Consider the following 17,478-nt stretch of genomic DNA (forward strand, 5'->3'; position numbering starts at 1 on the left):
CAAAAAGTTGATTGAAGAAACGCAAAAGCGTATATAAATTCATAACACAAAACGAAACTTGGATATATTGTACGAGAGGGAAACTGAGCAACGGTAGACTCTGTGGGTAACACAAGGTTAACGGAAACCAACAAAACTTCGCTTTGCGGCGCTTCTGGTGCAGAGCAGTTGCATAACCAATGTTACTCCCACTAACGATCGTCGGGTAATCGATGAAGGTCCTGTCTGATATAAAGATACTGATATTTAGGACCCCATAGTTTATTTTATCACCTAGGGCCTCAGCAACATTCACAGTTCAGCATAGCAATCGGCTACTGTTAAAGATTCATTCGTTTCCGAAACTCTGTATTTTCCAAAGTACTGCGTGTACAAATATGACTGACGCATGAATTCACAAAGTTTGCATATTTCACCCTACGAATGTCCTATGACAGCCCAGCTGGCCATACGACTCACGTCCGAGCAGCAGTTAAGTTCGTTCGATACCTTGTGTAGCAGCATTCCGTCAACGATCAAGACAGCAGCGCTGATGCGTTCCAGTGTTTTAGGCAGATGGGTTACGTAAACTGCGTCGATAACGTGACCCCAAAAGAAAAACGCGGCGTTAGGTCAGGCGAACTGTGGAAGGTGGCAGGGAGGCAAGGAAACAGAGCACATCGTCTACACCGCTATGCCCAGTTCAACGATGACGAAATTCGTCGCTTAGGTAGCAACGAAAATCGGTGCTCCCATTAGGGGCATCTTCGTGGAAGATTAACGGTCAGTTGTGGAGATAACCACAATTGCAACAGATTACTCGTCACAGTCTTCTCACAGAAAAAATAAACGGCGCCAACAAATTCATTTGTGACGTTGCATAGAAAACATAAACCCTCGGCGAATCTCGTTCAAGAGCCACAAGTTTCATGATGGTTCTCAGCGCCCCACATTGTCTCACACTGTGGCAGTCAACCATTGCAGGTAGATGGAACGTTGCTTGGCCGCCGAACTGCAGCATGGAGGAGAAACGTGAATGCTCACGTGTTTTCTGCACTGTTACGGATAATTAAAGGCAGAGGCCCTGATATTCCCGGTTTAACTGTGGCAGGAGCTGCTGACGATACGGTTTGAAATGCAATCGCCGTCGGAAAATATTCCACACAGTTTGCTGTGGTATTCCAGTGTCGTGGTTTGCACGGACCTTTGACGTTTTCGGACTGCGCACAAAACTTCGGTTCACCCTCTCCACGGTTACGTCTGGCACTCTTGCCCGATCGGTACTTTTCTGTTTACAAAGATAGGATCCCAAACTGTCGATAAAAATGCACAATGCTTTGTTATCATGACGATTATTTTGCACAGCTCCATCTGAATGCAAGTTGTGCTGTTTTACCAGATAAGCATCTCCCATATTCCAACACAAAAAAAGTCTTTGTAGGTTCGCCACCATGTCAAGGTACTGCGCTTGTACTGCCAACTGTTGAACTCAATGCAAACTCGGTGAGGTAACAATTCTATTCACGAGTCAATCATGTTCGTAAACCCATCGCACACGAAGCGTCTCAAGTGGAACACGTTGCCTAAGCGAGTTGGTTGCCATTCCAGTCGGAATCACTTCCATTGTAGCGGAAGAGGGCACGGTAGAGGGCGCAACTGCAGGGTGCCTGAGTCGCCAGTAAATCGCGTGCCAACCCGTTGCCAATGACTCGACGCTTGCGTTGCGTCGTGTACTTGGGCACAGCTCTATATTCGTCTAATATGGGAGCAACTAACAGGTCACGAACATTAGCTCTGTACAAAAAATGGAAAGCATGCCGTTTTATGGAATTACGAGCTTCCACGCTACTGCAGGAGGGATTTGGCATAGGCAGTGTAGTGTGGAATGGTGATAAAAGATCGCACGACACGTAGATACGCAGTGTACTATTGTTTAAAACACGTCAATGAAAGCAAATGCACAAGAGAATGTAAACCATATCGGGAGTGTTCTTTTTTTTTTTTTTTTTGCTGGGAGTGCTTGTTTCGTTTCGTAAAATTGCGTTATGTGCAAAAGAATCGTGAAAGCGGCGGGTAAACGACAAATAGCCAGAAATCTCCGTTGTATGGAAACACATTGGTGTTCACGTACAAATAATTTAAGAAGCACTAACCACAGTTCAGCACAAAAGTAATCGAAAAGAATTTATTTTGTGTTCATTTTCATAATTTAGATTAGGTCTACATGAAATGGACAATCAAGTGGAGCAGTTCCGCTGCCGCACGTTGTGTCGCAAAGTCATTTGCTACCGGTAGCAGATTTCTGAACATAGTTATCGATGAATTAGCACAGACTGTAATGTTTTGAGCTGCAAGATAGTTAGCGGTTTCATGATTTCTTGCGTGTCACCCTTCTCGTTTGAGTACATAGCTTAATGGTGGAGAACACTAAAGGCTAGCATTCGCTCTGGCAGCATTCCTGCAACGCATTGGGCCGTTTAAAACTTCACATTTCTCTGAAGCCATTCGAAATCACCATTCAGTGGTTTTTCTTCCTCTGCTTATCAAGTAGTTCAAAATTGTTTCACAATGTTTAGACATGTTTTAGAGAATAGTCTCGGTTTCAGCTCCTTGGGTGGTATAAACGGCCTGCAGTGTGTATTTCTGTGGATGTATGAATGAATCCGAAATTTTCTACGTTTCCTCATTGGTGTGCAAGTCGTTCGATCCTGAACCCGTGCTCGACATTCCGAGTGTAACCGAACGCCACACGGCGGCTCGTCTAGTCATTCCACAGCTCCGCCGCGTCCGCTACTGAGTTCCCACCTTGTCGGCAACCAGTTAACGACTTAGATCACCCGCGCAGTGCGTTCCTTTTCGCTCGCCCCGTGTGCGGACGGCCTTACGTGTACCTCTCATAGTAGCCTTGTGCACAGTGCGTCACACTGAAACTCTACGTCGCAAGTTTTTTCCCGATTGACGCGTCTTGTCAAAGATATTGCGTCGGCTGCCCGAAGTGACAGTGAGATTCTCTGGGCTGGACGAAATTCTCCTAGGTTGATGTAGAGTATCGGAGGATTCCGAGGAGAATAAGCATCTCAGATCATACAAGTAACTTCCGAGTTCCATTAAGAATATCATTTACAGAAATAACTACCCTACCAGAGGTGCTTCCACGACATTGGCCGGGTGTTGAGGCCGTGACTGTTTGCTTGCTGTGTGTCAGCTGAAGTCTGAGACCAGCAGCGCCGTGGAGCTGGGTGACCGCCTCTCCCGGTGAGGCAGCCGGTAACTCCGCCTGCGTCTGCCCACGAGTGCTTCTCGCTCACTCACACCCCTGCTGTAACACCCCACAATGATCTTCTCACGAAAGGCGCTCTGTCGTACAGCTTTGTCTCTTTATCCCTCTGACCATTTCCTGCCTTGACAGGGGCTCCACGTCAAAGGACTACCCATGTGCGATGTACTTCATCGTTTAAGGGACTTCCTTCGTCAATTCTAACACATTACCCTCTCCTTTACCGCTTAACGTCCTTCGTCCACTAATGCTATCACGTTATTTGCTCCAAGGACCCTCCCGCTTGCTTGCGCCTCAGGTCCCACCGCTTTTGGCACTCCTTAACACTCTCTGCAGTACATTTCTGCGTTGTTTTGAAAACTTGTCTTTTCGTTGTTAACGCGACACGACGCGTGGGCATCTCGCGCTCATTGACTTGGAGAATCAAATGAATGGAAAAACTGATAGAAGCCGACCTCGGGGAAGATCAGTTTGGATTCCGTAGAAATATTGCAACACGTGAGGCAATACTGACCCTACGACTTATCTTATAAGAAAGATTAAGGAAAGGAAAACCTACGTTTCTAGCATTTGTAGACTTAGAGAAAGCTTTTGACAACGTTGATTGGAATACTCTCTTTCAAATTCTGAAGGTGGCAGGGGTAAAATATAGGGAGCGAAAGGCTATTTACAATTTGTACAGAAACCAGATGGCAGTTGTAAGAGTCAAGGGGCATGAAAGGGAAGCAGTGGTTGGGAAGGGAGTGAGACAGGGTTGTAGCCTCTCCCCGATGTTATTCAATCTGTATATTGAGCAAGCAGTAAAGGAAACAAAAGAAAAATTCGGAGTAGGTATTAAAATCCATGGAGAAGGAATAAAAAGTTTGAGGTTCGCCGATGACATTGTAGTTCTGTCAGAGACAGCAAAGGTCTTGGAAGAGCAGTTGAATGGAATGGACAGTGTCTTGAAAGCAGGGTATAAGATGAACGCCGGCCGGCGTGGCCGTGCGGTTAACGGCGCTTCAGTCTGGAACCGCGTGACCGCTACGGTCGCAGGTTCGAATCCTGCCTCGGGCATGGATGTATGTGATGTCCTTAGGTTAGTTAGGTTTAATTAGTTCTAAGTTCTAGGCGACTGATGACCTCAGAAGTTAAGTCGCATAGTGCTCAGAGCCATTAGAACCATTATAAGATGAACATCAACAAAAGCAAAACGAGGATAATGGAATGTAGTCGAATTAAGTCGGGTGATGCTGAGGGAATTAGATTCGGAAACGAGAGACTTAAAGTAGTACAGGAGTTTTGCTATTTGGGGAGCAAAATAACTGATGATGGTCGAAGTAGAGAGGATATAAAATGCAGACTGGCAATGGCAAGAAAAGCGTTTCTGAAGAAGAAAAATTTGCTAACATCGAGTATAGATTTAAATGTTAGGAAGTCGTTTCCGAATGTATTTGTATGGAGTGTAGCCATGTATGGAAGTGAAACATGGACGATAAATAGTTTAGACAAGAAGAGAATAGAAGCTTTCTAAATGTGGTGCTACAGAAGAATGCTGAAGATTAGATGGGTAGATCAAGTAACTAATGAGGAGGTATTGAATAGAATTGGGATGAAGAGAAATTTGTGGCACAACTTGACTAGAAGAAGGGATCGGTTGGTAGGACATGTTCTGAGACGTCGAGGGATCACCAATTTAGTACTGGAGGGCAGCGTGGAGGGTAAAAATCGAAGAGGGGGACCAAGAGATGAATACACTAAGCAGATTCAGAAGGATGTGAGCTGCAGCAGATACTGGGAGATGAAGAAGCTTGCACAGGATAGAGTAGCATGGAGACCTGCATCAAACCAGTCTCAGTACTGAAGATCACAACAACAACAACAGTAACAGATATCAAAGTGTCTTGATCTAATAGCAGACAATTAAGAAGAACAATACTCGAATGATTTTTATCCTCGATGGAGCTCCAGACTGATGCAGTTCGAATCATTTTTACGTAAATCAACCAAGCTATCAACTCTAAAGTATTGTTCTAGAGTCTAGGATCGGTAGCTGGAAGATATTGGTAAGAGAGAACATAAATGCACGGGCTCCTAAGGCTACAACTTTCCGCACTTAAAACGGACTATAATGCTACATTGCTTCCGTTTCATATCTATCAGTCGTATGGAATGTAGCGCTCGTAATATTCTGTGAGAGGTCATGGATCAGAGAGTCTTAATGTCAGTTTAGGACCTGACACATACTCCGAAGTCATGGCAGAAAAACAAAATGTATGGCAGTGTACAAAGTGTGTTAGAAAACAAATGTTTCAAACACCGATACAGGGTCACAGTGAGCGTCTCTTGCGAGTTACAGTATAGTCTGTGGGATACGGTCATCATCCTACAGTACGGGTGATGAAACTGTAAATTGCCCTCAGCAGGCGATCAAATGCGTACATTTAATAGGATTGTCCCACATAGACAGCAGAAACTGTTTGATAGGTAAATTCGATAACAGATGGGGTGTCCCACTAGGAATGCTATTTTGGGAAGCATTGCGGCAACTCTCTCTCTGCACCGCATCCACATTGCAGCTATGCATCATCGCGCCCTCAATGGTGCCTAGGTGAGTTGTATATCGGATGAATTTAGTGGAGCTATTATAGTCCGAAATTTTTCTCTGTTGGATGGTAGAGAATAACGATGATGGTATGTTGGGCTGATAGATGTGATTGGATGCAGATCTGCTTCGGACAGTAGTACGACATTGCGCGCATTTCCACTAAATAATCAAAACACGGTCATGTTGCAGTAACTCAGGTAGGTCTGTTTCTACATGTGTAGCAGAAGGTGGTGGTTACGTCTTTCTCCGACTTCTGCTTAGTTCTGACTTAAATTGAGACGATCGCATTCGGTATGCTGTAGAAATGGGATCACTTGCAAGATGCGTAGGGGCTGACTAAAACCACACTGGAATTTTGCTGTAGCAGACTTGTTCAAGAAAGGTCTCTCGTTTCGAGATATGAGAGTGCCAGAAATACGATTCACTTGTGGGTGTGGTCCAAAGCAGGTATGTGGTAGAATTCCAAATAATGGACATCTTTTCTAGCAGATGGTGTAACACTAGAGAACTGGGGAGCTAGTGTACATTTTCTTACCATCTGAATCAGCACATCATCTACTGCTACTGTTTGTGTTCCTCCTCAATCAGTTGTCACCTATAACTCAGTGGATATATCGCAAAACCTCTTACAACGTATCGAGTCAGAATACGTTACAAGTACCATAGAAATATGTAGTTGGGGCGTTGTGAGGGAGTCCCAAATACCACTTACATACCACGTCCCATAGCCGAATCACTTTCAAAATTCAGCGATTTTATCACGAGGCTGCATCATGGGCTATGTGTAACTGGAGTGCTCGTCTGATAATATACACTACAGCGATCACTGTCTCAGTATTTGTCTCGACAGAAAAACCACCTCAATTGGCTCTGAGCACTGTGGGACTTAACATCTGAGGTCATCAGTCCCATAGACTTAGAAGTACTTAAACCTAACTAACCTAAGGACAGCACACACATCCATGCCCGAGGCCAGATTCGAACCTACGATTGTAGTAGCAGCGCAGTTCCGGACTCAAGTGCCTAGAAGCGCTTGGCTACAGTGGCCGGCTAAAAAAAAAAAACCTCATTCAGAAGTAATTTCGTACCTCAATTTATAAAGCCAGTATAGCTCTCAACGTGGATACCCCTAAAGTGGATACCTCTAAGTAAATTGTTCTGAAATAAATAAAGTACACTCCTTGCTTTCTCTCTTCAGCAGCCCAGTGCAGATAGAGTCATTTTCGCACCATTTTCCCCCTCCAGACCACCATCTTGGATTACGTTACAGGGAGGATGACAGCACCTTCTGGTGGCAGTACTGTGTACTAGGTCGGTTGAATAGATCTCATGGTGGAGACACTGCCTGCAAAACAAAGACTTATGTCCAGCACAGGCAGAGTCGTTTTCCTGCCATTTACCTCACCCCAGACCACCATCTTGCGTTACGTCATGGAATGGATGACAGCACCCTCTGGTGGCAGTACTGTGTACTAAGTTAGATGGACTCCGAACTCCATGGCAACCACACGGTTTCCTGCCATTTCCCCCCACCATCTTGGCTTACATAACGAAATGGACGACAGTACTCTCTGGTGGTAGTACAGTGTACTAGGTCCAGACCTCGTAGTGAACGCAATATTTACAGCCAAAATCCGCCATCTTTGATAATGGTACATGCGTCAATAGCTGACGCCATTGTCTGCCACCTTGGATTACGTCACGGAATGCACGAGTGCCCTCTGGTCATGGTACTGTGTACTAGGTTAGTTGGGCTCTGGGCCTGGTGGCGAACACACTGTAATGCCTCAAATTGGTTAAATAAAGACTGGTGCATGATTTCGAAAGTTGACTATTATCAAACTTGTTTGCAGAGTATTTTAGTGTTTTTGCAGGTCTGTAGGCTGTGTGGCGTGACCCCAAGCATGTCAGAGCGTGTGTTTTGTATCAGTATACTAAAGATACTATTTCTCCAAATCCGTCCCTAAATAAATTGTTCCAAACTAAAGAAAGTACATTCCTTCCTCTCTCCAGCAGCCCAGCGCAGGCTTGTTCCTTTTCCCACCAAGAAGAAGTGGCGTTTGGGTTACTTAGGTTTAGTGATGTGACCTTTCGTTCCTGCCAATTTCTTAGGTTAGTAGCGATAGCCAAATTAATCTAACTTTACCATTAAAATTCAAAATTGACGCCAGTTACTAGGAAAAGGTGATGGTCAGATGACGTAGGTTAGTCAAGGTAGCCCAAGTGACCTATTTTCCCGCGTTTTTCTTAGGTTAGTATAGATAACCGTTGTGTGTTGCATTATCTTGTTAAAATTCAAACTTTCTGCCAGTTCATAGGATGAGGTGGTGGTCGGATGACTTAGGTTAGTGGAGGTAGCCAAAGTGACCCATATTCCTGTGATTTTCTTTGGTTAGGAGAGGTAACCGTGGTGTGATGTATTATCCTGTTGGAATTTGAGTTTCTCGCCATTTTTCTGTTAAGGGGTGTGGAGGGGTGGGGGGTTAGGTTAGTGGAAGTAGTCCATTTGACCTATGTTCCCAGCAAAATTCAAACTGCCATCTTGGATGAAGTCACGGCCGCCATCTTGGATGACGACATGTGCCGACGTCATCGTGGCTATCTTGGATAATGGTACTTTGGGGTAGCTTCGCCCTTGTCCAAATACTGCCATCCAGTATGAGGCGTCTTGCCATGATTTGTGCAGCTTCACCTGTAGGAGGTTCGAGGCATCCCTCGGGCATGGGTGTGTGTGTGTGTGTGTCGTCCATAGTGTAAGTTAGTTTAAGTTACATTAAATTAGTGTGTAAGCCTAGGGACCGCTGACCTTAGCAGTTTGGTCCCATGGGAACTTATCACAAACTTAAATTTCAAAAATTTCCATGACGTAGTGTTGGAGTATCCACAACGGTTTAGAAATTATTTTGCTTTATGACTGAAACACAATTTACTACCCTTTGTTTCTACCCATTAGAAAATTTCATTCTCCCACGCAGGGGTAAGTATCCTCAGGTCGGGAACCGCTGCTGTGTGGCCTACACATTGATATTGTCATTATTATTATTAATGTGATTAGTGGCCGTGATCAGACCCAAAACATAGGCTATCTGAAGTCTTTCAGTTTCTGTCATTTCAGAATGAAGGCGTCCAGCAATTAACTGAGTCAGAAGAGGTTAAATATACTGTCCATATTTCAACTTAGTTTATTTTAAATTAGGGTGCAGCAACGGTCACAAGAGAAGAAAGTGGTACATACGAAGCATATTTTGTGAGTACCCCGAGTGTGAACAGTTAGCTTTCTTCTCTCAGAATGAGACTTAAATAGGAATTGTCATTCACTGAGAATTTCTTCATGATTCGATAAAAAAGGTTGTTAACAATAGGTTGTTAAAAATATGCAGTATAGAGTGTCTCATCGACTCAGTTGTTAGTCGTGCAATAAACCAGCTACAAACACCAAATACCACTTATCTTTCGTCATTTTCAAAACAAAGTGTTCTAAGAACATTCCTTTTCCCTACAAACTTTAGTTATGTGCTGATGTTGACGATGGTGGGTGGAGCGAGGAGGGGATGTTCGGCGGTTACGAGGTAATACCTGATTACATGCACGGGTGGAGTACTGAATCATAGCTCTGTCTGGATATGGATAAACAACACAAAGTACGTGTTTGTAGGTAAGACGTGACAACGTCGGCACTAGTACTAGTGGTGAGTGCAAAAGCGATATGGAGTGTGTCAGGTGTGTGGAATTTATACTACGGGAGCCGAATGGAAGGATCGTATTTCCCTGGAAAAAGTGAGGAGCCTCTATTAAGAGATCTACATAAAAAACACCTATTTCCACGAATATTATACATACATATTTCTTTCGATCGTTAGGATGTGTATGAAATGCCTAATGCATTGATAGGTGCCAAACGTAAGTTATCTACAGCGGGACCGTCTGTTCGATGCCGCTGAATGCAGTGAGCTATCAGGAAGCGTCTGGCTTCACTGCATTTAGTGACCTCCCAGTGCTGTCATGGCGGTCGCCACGTACACCATCTGACGTGAGAGCCATTGAGCTAGAGATGCGAATGTGGTGCGGTGCCGCCAGCGCTACGCCACGACTCGCTTCTGCTACAGAAGGCGTGGCGTAGTGGCAACTGTTTCTCTGTGTAGTGTGGCTTGGATGCCCTGCAGGGCCGCTGGAGAACATCCACCGTCATAAATAGGAGGCTGCTGGATTTCTGATGCTATGAAGGATATGCTAACGTGGAGAACATGGCAAGTGCCATAACATTACTTCCCAGAAACTTCACTCCGTGGAAGAGGAGTCAAAACAAGCGAACACGTGTCTCGGCTTATCCAGTTCTGAGAAACCGACAGTCAAAGTTTTGGAGTCTCTTTATGAGCCTTTTAGCGAGTAACTGATTTAACTGAAGCGGTAACATAGTGGCTAACGTCACGACTTCACGCTTTCCAACCCTCCTTCGAAAATTGATCATTATTATTTTTTTTCATATAGCTACCCATGTCTGTAGAAAATTACTAAACAAATGTTTTCCAGTGTATATTTAAATAACATTGTCTTTATTTGTCTGCTAATTGTATGTATGGGGAATGAATTGAAAGAGAAAAGACAATAAATGGTTGAAAAATTTTTCGAAATTGTTTTCGCGAAATCCCTGTAGTGTCAACTAGAGTAGCCAGTTGCCGGCAAGTGATCCATTATGGGTGATCCACTGCAAAGTTATCGTCAATGTGTGAAATCTTCAGCATTGTTAATGAGCTATTTTTCCTACAAAGAAATGTGTGCTGGCGTAGGCTGTCGCCAGCAGACCAGTCAGTAGAGACTGGAGATCGATAATAGGCGCTGGTTCAAGTGTGGCTATCATGAGGGAGGCCAAGACACAACAACAAGCAAAAAGCCGCCAACGCCCTACCGACAGCGTATATTTGTGCTGCTGGCGCTCACCGGAAGGCCTCACTGAATCACTCATCCGGTTGGCGTCTGTCAGTTATTCACAGAGCGGGTCAGAGGCTACGGCAGTACTTAGCGATTAACACCTATAGCAGACTAGCAGTGAGACTAAAGTTTATAATATCAAGATTACTGATGTTGTCTGCAAGAGGACTATTACTGATGAGCTTGTACCATGACACATGGACTCTATTACAGATACGTAAATGCCCATGTAAATAAAGAACCGTATTAATCCAAGTGTGCATCTGTGTTGCAAAAAGAGGATACCAGCCACCCATAACAGCATCCTTGATTCCTTGCGGTAAAAGACACTATAGAACCGACTAGGATACTACAAAATGTCACTGTGGCACTGTCTTCGCACGATGCTCGTAGTGTTTGAAATTTGTGTTTCAAATGTTTCTGTGATCAGTGTCATGCAAGGGTATGCACCAAATCTTCCAGAAAAATAAACATGGGTATAAAGTATAAGAATTAACATAGTAATTAATATAAGCATTAAACATACAACTGTGAGAATTTAAAAAGGTTTTAACCACTGAGAACACCATACACACATGGTAGCAAATGGAAACCTCGTAGCACCATTCTGCTAAACTTTTTCAGAAGGAGTAAAAACAGATTCTTAAAAATGATATAAAGTGATACATGTAAAGTTGCTACATGTGTAAGTATATAGTAGAAGCATAGTTGACAGAGAAATGCGTGCATTTTTAAATCTCTCTTTGGTAATGAGTTGCTGGTAACTGGAATAACGAGGGTTTCACAGACAGATCCTACCATCGATATGCATATTGTATAACAAATCTGTGACACTTACTGTAAAACCGATATGTAATTTTAAATTTAACATAACATCCATGAGTTCCATAACTTGATAAGAAACATTCATGTAATTACCTTCCACGGAAATCGGTAGATAAATGAGAAACTGAAATAGAATAAGCAATAACAACAATCGTGTTCCCATCGCTGGGCTCAAAACTGACAGGTAGTGAGGGCAGCCATTGTGTCACAATTTTGGCTTATTTTGAGTCCTCTTCCACTGAGCGAAGTTTCTGGGGAATCTGGTTATGGCACTTCCAGTCTTTCCTCGTAAGTGTGTGTTTTCTAAATCATTTCCTTTTACGCCGTTTCTGATCTGTATTGAAACACGTCTTACAAATTGACTTTACGGTTTTTATTCAATGACGAAAAACATGTATACATAACAAATAGAAGTAGAAAGTATGCTTACCTGCCTGTATTTTTTCCAATAGGCCTTATTCTAGAAGGGAGTGAGCAGACGTTTTAGGGGTTGCTGTGTGCCCCTTCTCAGCTATACAGAAGAGAAAGATTGAATCCTGTACTGATACTTTGTAATTTATTTTATTGTGCACTTCCAATTTACTTTTTTTTTATCAGAATCGATTATAATTTATTCTTTGTCTGGTGGAGTGCATATTACCCCAGAAATAGTCTTACAGTTGAGGGAAAATCACCTTAAAACCTCACTGGACGCAGTGTGTGAATACTGGGACTACGAAACTAGTAATGACACAATCTTGTTCGATGGTTAGCAGTTAGTGGCTAATAACGTCGGAAGAAAACGATAGTCTAGCCGTGGCACAAAGTCTGTACTGATCACAAAATGAAATCGTATTACCTCCAGAAAACGTGTTAATTGTATAGGAGTATAAATAATTGTCAGCACATTATAGAAGAATATGATGTGATGATACTGTAATTCAGACATCACATGAACTAAATAACACAGCGGCCCGGCTGATACTGATTTTACAGAATTGAAAGAAGCTCTAACAGCTATAAGGAATAGGAAAAGCACTAGTCCAGATGGAACTATGAGAATACGGTGGATTATATCTACATCAAATGGCTCTTCATATATTTAATCAAAGTTGGAGGAAACAACAAGGTACAAAAGACTGGTTAAAATGGAAAGTCAGATCTATTTTTAAAATGGGTGATAAAAATAAATAATAAGCCCAGATTCAGCACATGAATTGAACGCCAAAATCCTGAATGCATGACTAAGCAAGTTCACGGAAAAACTTATATCTGAAAACCAGTCAGGTTTCAGAAAGGGACGATCACCTATTGACAATGATTTTACATTCCAACTATCTATAGAAGAATGACGGAAATTCAATACGGAAACTGAAATTACTTCTATAGACTTTGAAAAGGCATTTGATAACATGAACAGAGAAATGCTATGGATTATACTGGCTGACTGAGGTTGTCCATCTCACCTCATAAATGATATTAATAGCATATACACAAAGATTGAATTTTTTGTAGATATGTGAAATAAAATCACGTAGCCAATAAACGCAAACAGATACAACGAGGATGATGCGTGTGTCCACCACTCTTCAATATGTACGTGGAAGAAGCGATCAGTAAATGGAAAAAGTTGAATAAGTAAGAAGTATGTTTAAATTGTGACAGTAGAGTAAACGTAATTTTATATGCAGATGACCTAGCTCCGATTGCAGAAGATGAAGATGACATTTAGATTGGGAACTGTAAGTTACAGCACAAGATTACAACACAACATAGTCTGTAGATAAAACGAAAGTGATGCTATTTCAGGGCATACAACCAGTAGCGCGTATAACACTTCTGAGTAAGAGAATCTTGCAGAAAGTTAAACGCTTTAAATGTCTAGGATGTGACAGCACTTACCAATATTAGCATGACGTGGATGAAAAATAAATATATTTTCATATGTGGAACGATCGATAAAAGTTTACAGAATAAAGCCAGGGAAGAAACCTAGCTGTTGTTTTATGATACTATAGCAGTACCAACCCTTAATAACGGAAGTGAAGCTTGAGCAACAGCAACAGGCCAAGAAAGTAGAAAACAGGTTCGAGAAATGAGGTTTCTGAAAAGAGAGGAGCGATCTACAAAGGACGATCCTAAATTAATTGACTGTATTAACTATGTAAGGAAAGGTTTAGGAATAAACAACCTAAGGGAAAAATAAGGAAACTAGGTGAAACTGCTCGGGTGGAGAATGACTCCTGGGAAAGGCTGTCCATTACATTTGCACTGAAGAAGAAACTTTGGAAGACTGTACAAGACATGGAGCACCATAACAGAAATTTGCAATTATATGAAGTGAAGAAGGAGAAGAAGATGATTATCTCCAGAAACTTCTAACGACAAACCTTACTATTTGCAGAAAGGCAGACTTGAAGTCACAGCTTCTGACCACTGCAGATCGGATTCTGTGTCTCGCAACAGCTAATGCGGAAGAGATGAGTGGCATGCTATGGATCCAATTACCGCCAGTGAATGGGTTTTTCACTTGGTGGGAGTATCGCAATGAGATGCATCGGTACCAGCTTGGAAGCGAGACGGAGGAGCTCCAGTCTTTAAAGTTGATGGCAGCTGGGAGAGTGGTGCGCCCTTGTGTGCTGGGCCCAAATGAAGCCTTACGGCAGAGAAGGAGACCGTCGACTGTCGAGCTCGCGCGTTCGTGAGTGCCCAAACGCCACTTTGGTTGTGGTGATTAGTAACCTCAAATCGACACAGTGTAGCCACAGAGTAAAGCAGTTACGATGCCACCTAGCTGACGTGGCTTCCATTCTCAGCCCACGTAATGCTTCAGTGGTTCCAGTCCTCGGCCACCATGTGGGCGCACTTCTCGCCGATCATGATGGACGCGACGTTGGTGTTGGCGCGGACGACGAGCGGCATGACGGAGGCGTCGGCCACGCGCAGCCCGCGCACGCCGCGGACGCGCAGCCGGGGGTCGACGACGGCGCCGGCGTCGCCGGGGGGCCCCATCCTGGCGGAGCCCGCGGGGTGGCTGGCGGAGGCGGCGAGGCGTGGCGCGGCGCAGCGCCAGTAGGCGTGGCTCAGCGGCCGGTGGGCGGCGCACGCCCGCAGCCGCAGCTCGGCCGGCCGGTAGCCCGCGGCGCGCATCGCCGCCGTCGAGCCCAGCCGGCGCGCCTCCTCCACGCCGGCCACCAGCGCGTCCAGGTCGCGCGCGTCCGACAGGTAGCCGCTCTCGACCGCCGGCGCCTCCGTCGGGTCGGCGCTCCTCAGCCGGATACGCCCGCGGCTCCTGGGGGCTAAGAGCGACGTGCCCACCAGTATCGCGTCCTCGCTGGCCGTCATGTTCTCCAGACCGCGGAGCATTTCGCCGCCGAAGTTCAAGAAATTCCCCACTACGCCGGCAGTGGAACTGTCTACAGACGAGAACATCATCTGTATATCGGGATACGAAGCTCGTTGTGGTGCTCCGCCAGTCTGTACGAAACCGATATAAGAAGTGATCCCCGTGTTCGACAGAGCACCTGTCCTTTTCAGCAAGTATTCGAACGTGTCCTGTTCGGGCCTTTTCTTCTTCGACGCCTTCCTCGTGTAATACAGGCCGACATAGAAGAGATGATCCTGTAGATTGTAACCTACTCTGAGATCCTTTAAAACTCGTATTCCGAATTCCTCCAAATGTGACCTCGGTCCGATGCCGGAGTGCATCAGTATGTGAGGTGTGTTGACAACTCCTGCAGATATAATTACTTCCTTCCTGGCCCTAACTTCCTGCAATTTTCCTCGTTTCAAAAACTGTACACCGTAAGCGTGTAGATTCTCGGGCTCGATCAGCACTTTCGTTACGTAAGCGAATTTCACGACGTGTAGGTTTGGCCTCACTTTAGCTGGTCCTAGGTATCCCAGAGCGGCATTCCACCTGGAGCCGTTCCAGATACTGCAGTGTACCTGACCGAACCCCACGTTGGGCTCGGCGCTGAAATCTCGAATAATTCTGAAGCCCAGTTCTCTGGCTGCGGCGTCCAGAATATCGAACGCCGGGTCCAGACGTGGCGGTCTGGTTACGCGGATGGGGCCGTGGCGGCCGTGTACGGCTTCGGCGTCCGGCCTCGTGTCCAGCTCCTCCTCGTCAAAGGCCTCCAGCTTCTGGAAGAAGGGCAGCACCTCCCGGTAGGCCCAGCCGCGGTTGCCGAGCGCCGCCCAGCCGTCGTAGTCCTGCGGGCTGCCCCTGATGTAGACCATTGCGTTGGTGGAGCTGGAGCCGCCCAGTGCCTTGCCGCGGGGCCACGCGCACCTGCTGTCTGCGAGCGCAAGGCAGGATCGCCCGTCTGCTTCTGTCAGGTACGACCAGTCGACCTGAAACACAAGTTCGTCTTTGTTTGCTGGTGTAGAGCTCTGTGTTGGCGTCAGTAACATTAGGTATCTGAGGTCAGGCTACTTGTCTGGCCTATCGGCAATTCTGTTTACTAACCACAGCGTACAGTCGTGGTTAAAATGCAGACAACGTTAAGCCGTCCTCCCACGGGACCTAAAAACGCTAGTGGTGCGTGCGGCTGGTGTGGTCACAGCGTGGAACTCCAAATTCTGCTGCAGTCAGAGCGTGAAATGAAGAATCTCGCATGTCAGAGTTTTGCCTCGTGTAGAGAAATGTGGCCAGTGAGATGCGATATCGGTTTTACTTCACAAGCAGAATTTACGAGGCAGATATTGGGTAGAATTCGTATTTGGTATGTTTCCTTTATCACAGGGTATGCGGTATGAGTATAACCTGTTTCAAAACTTTAGAAAATAACGATATCTCTGCAACGGATCGTTTTACGTACAGTTTGTTATAATAAAATCACAGGAACTACACATACGTAGTTTAAACGCTTTCTGTATTTCGACATTTAGTGTCATAACTTACGTGCTATGAATGTATACCATTGAAACTCTACAGCACAACGATGATATACCAAACGTGCGTCGTTTTGGTGTAGTTTGTCGTAATTAAACGTCAAATGACATTTGTAGAGACACTCTTTAGATAATGTGTATTATATTTGGAGGGCTTGTTGCAACGTTGAAGGTGTAGCATACTTGATAAGGTCGTGAGAGTAAGGTTGCAGGTTTGCTTCCACCTTCTTCCAATTACTTTTTGTTTTCGCCTTTTCTTTTCAAAACGATTCTGAGTCTCTCATATAAAGGTAATAGAAATGGTATCTGGAGTAGTCGATGTTATTTAGTATTAAAATGTGCATATGTCATCGGTCCCTAGACATACATACTACTTAAACTAAGTTAAACTAACTTGTGCTAAGAACAAGACACACACCCATGCCTGAGGGAGGACTCTAATCTCCGCAGAGAGTGGCCAATTATTATTATTACAAATAATGTATTTGCTGCAATTCTTGTTGTAATGACCAAGGGTTCAAATGGCTCTCAGCACTATGGGACTTAACATCTGGCCGGCCGCTTGTGGCCGAGCGGTTCTAGAGGCTTCAGTCTGGAACCGCGTGACCGCTACAGTCGCAGGTTCGAATCCTGCCTCGGGCGTGGATGTGTGTGATGTCCTTAGGTTTAAGTAGTTCTAAGTTCTAGGGGACTGATGGCCTCAGAAGTTAAGTCCCATAGTGCTCAGAGCCATTTTGAACTTAACATCTGAGGTCATCAGTCCCCGAGAACTTAGAACTACTTAAACCTAACTAACCTAACGACATCACAAACATCCGTGCCCGAGGCAGGATTCGAACCTGCGGCCGTAGCAGTCCTAGAACCGCTCTGCCACACTGGCCGGCTAATGACCAATGACTGGGATGTTTCTCCAGTGGTCAGAAATCTCAACGTGACTTGCTGTCTATGTCAGAAAGTAAATACAAGTAGCACACTTGAAGTTCTTGCTATTGTGAAACTTTGTGTA

The 17,478-nt window shown here is 44.8% G+C and overlaps 1 protein-coding gene across 1 annotated transcript in view; it reads right to left on the reverse strand.

Annotated features, from left to right (window-relative positions):
- Window positions 1-14,405: 14,405 nt before the first annotated feature.
- Window positions 14,406-17,478, reverse strand: part of LOC126259506 (glucose dehydrogenase [FAD, quinone]-like) — a 175,311-nt gene continuing 172,238 nt past the window's right edge. The window contains exons 3-4 of the mRNA XM_049956355.1: window positions 14,668-15,932; window positions 14,406-14,610 (exon numbers count right to left, since the gene is read on the reverse strand). Of these exons, the coding sequence (XP_049812312.1) occupies window positions 14,406-14,610; window positions 14,668-15,932 (1,470 nt within the window). The remainder of the gene's footprint in view (window positions 14,611-14,667; window positions 15,933-17,478) is intronic.

This window comes from Schistocerca nitens, chromosome 5 (genome assembly GCF_023898315.1).
Source record: "Schistocerca nitens isolate TAMUIC-IGC-003100 chromosome 5, iqSchNite1.1, whole genome shotgun sequence".
Lineage (NCBI taxonomy): Eukaryota > Metazoa > Arthropoda > Insecta > Orthoptera > Acrididae > Schistocerca > Schistocerca nitens.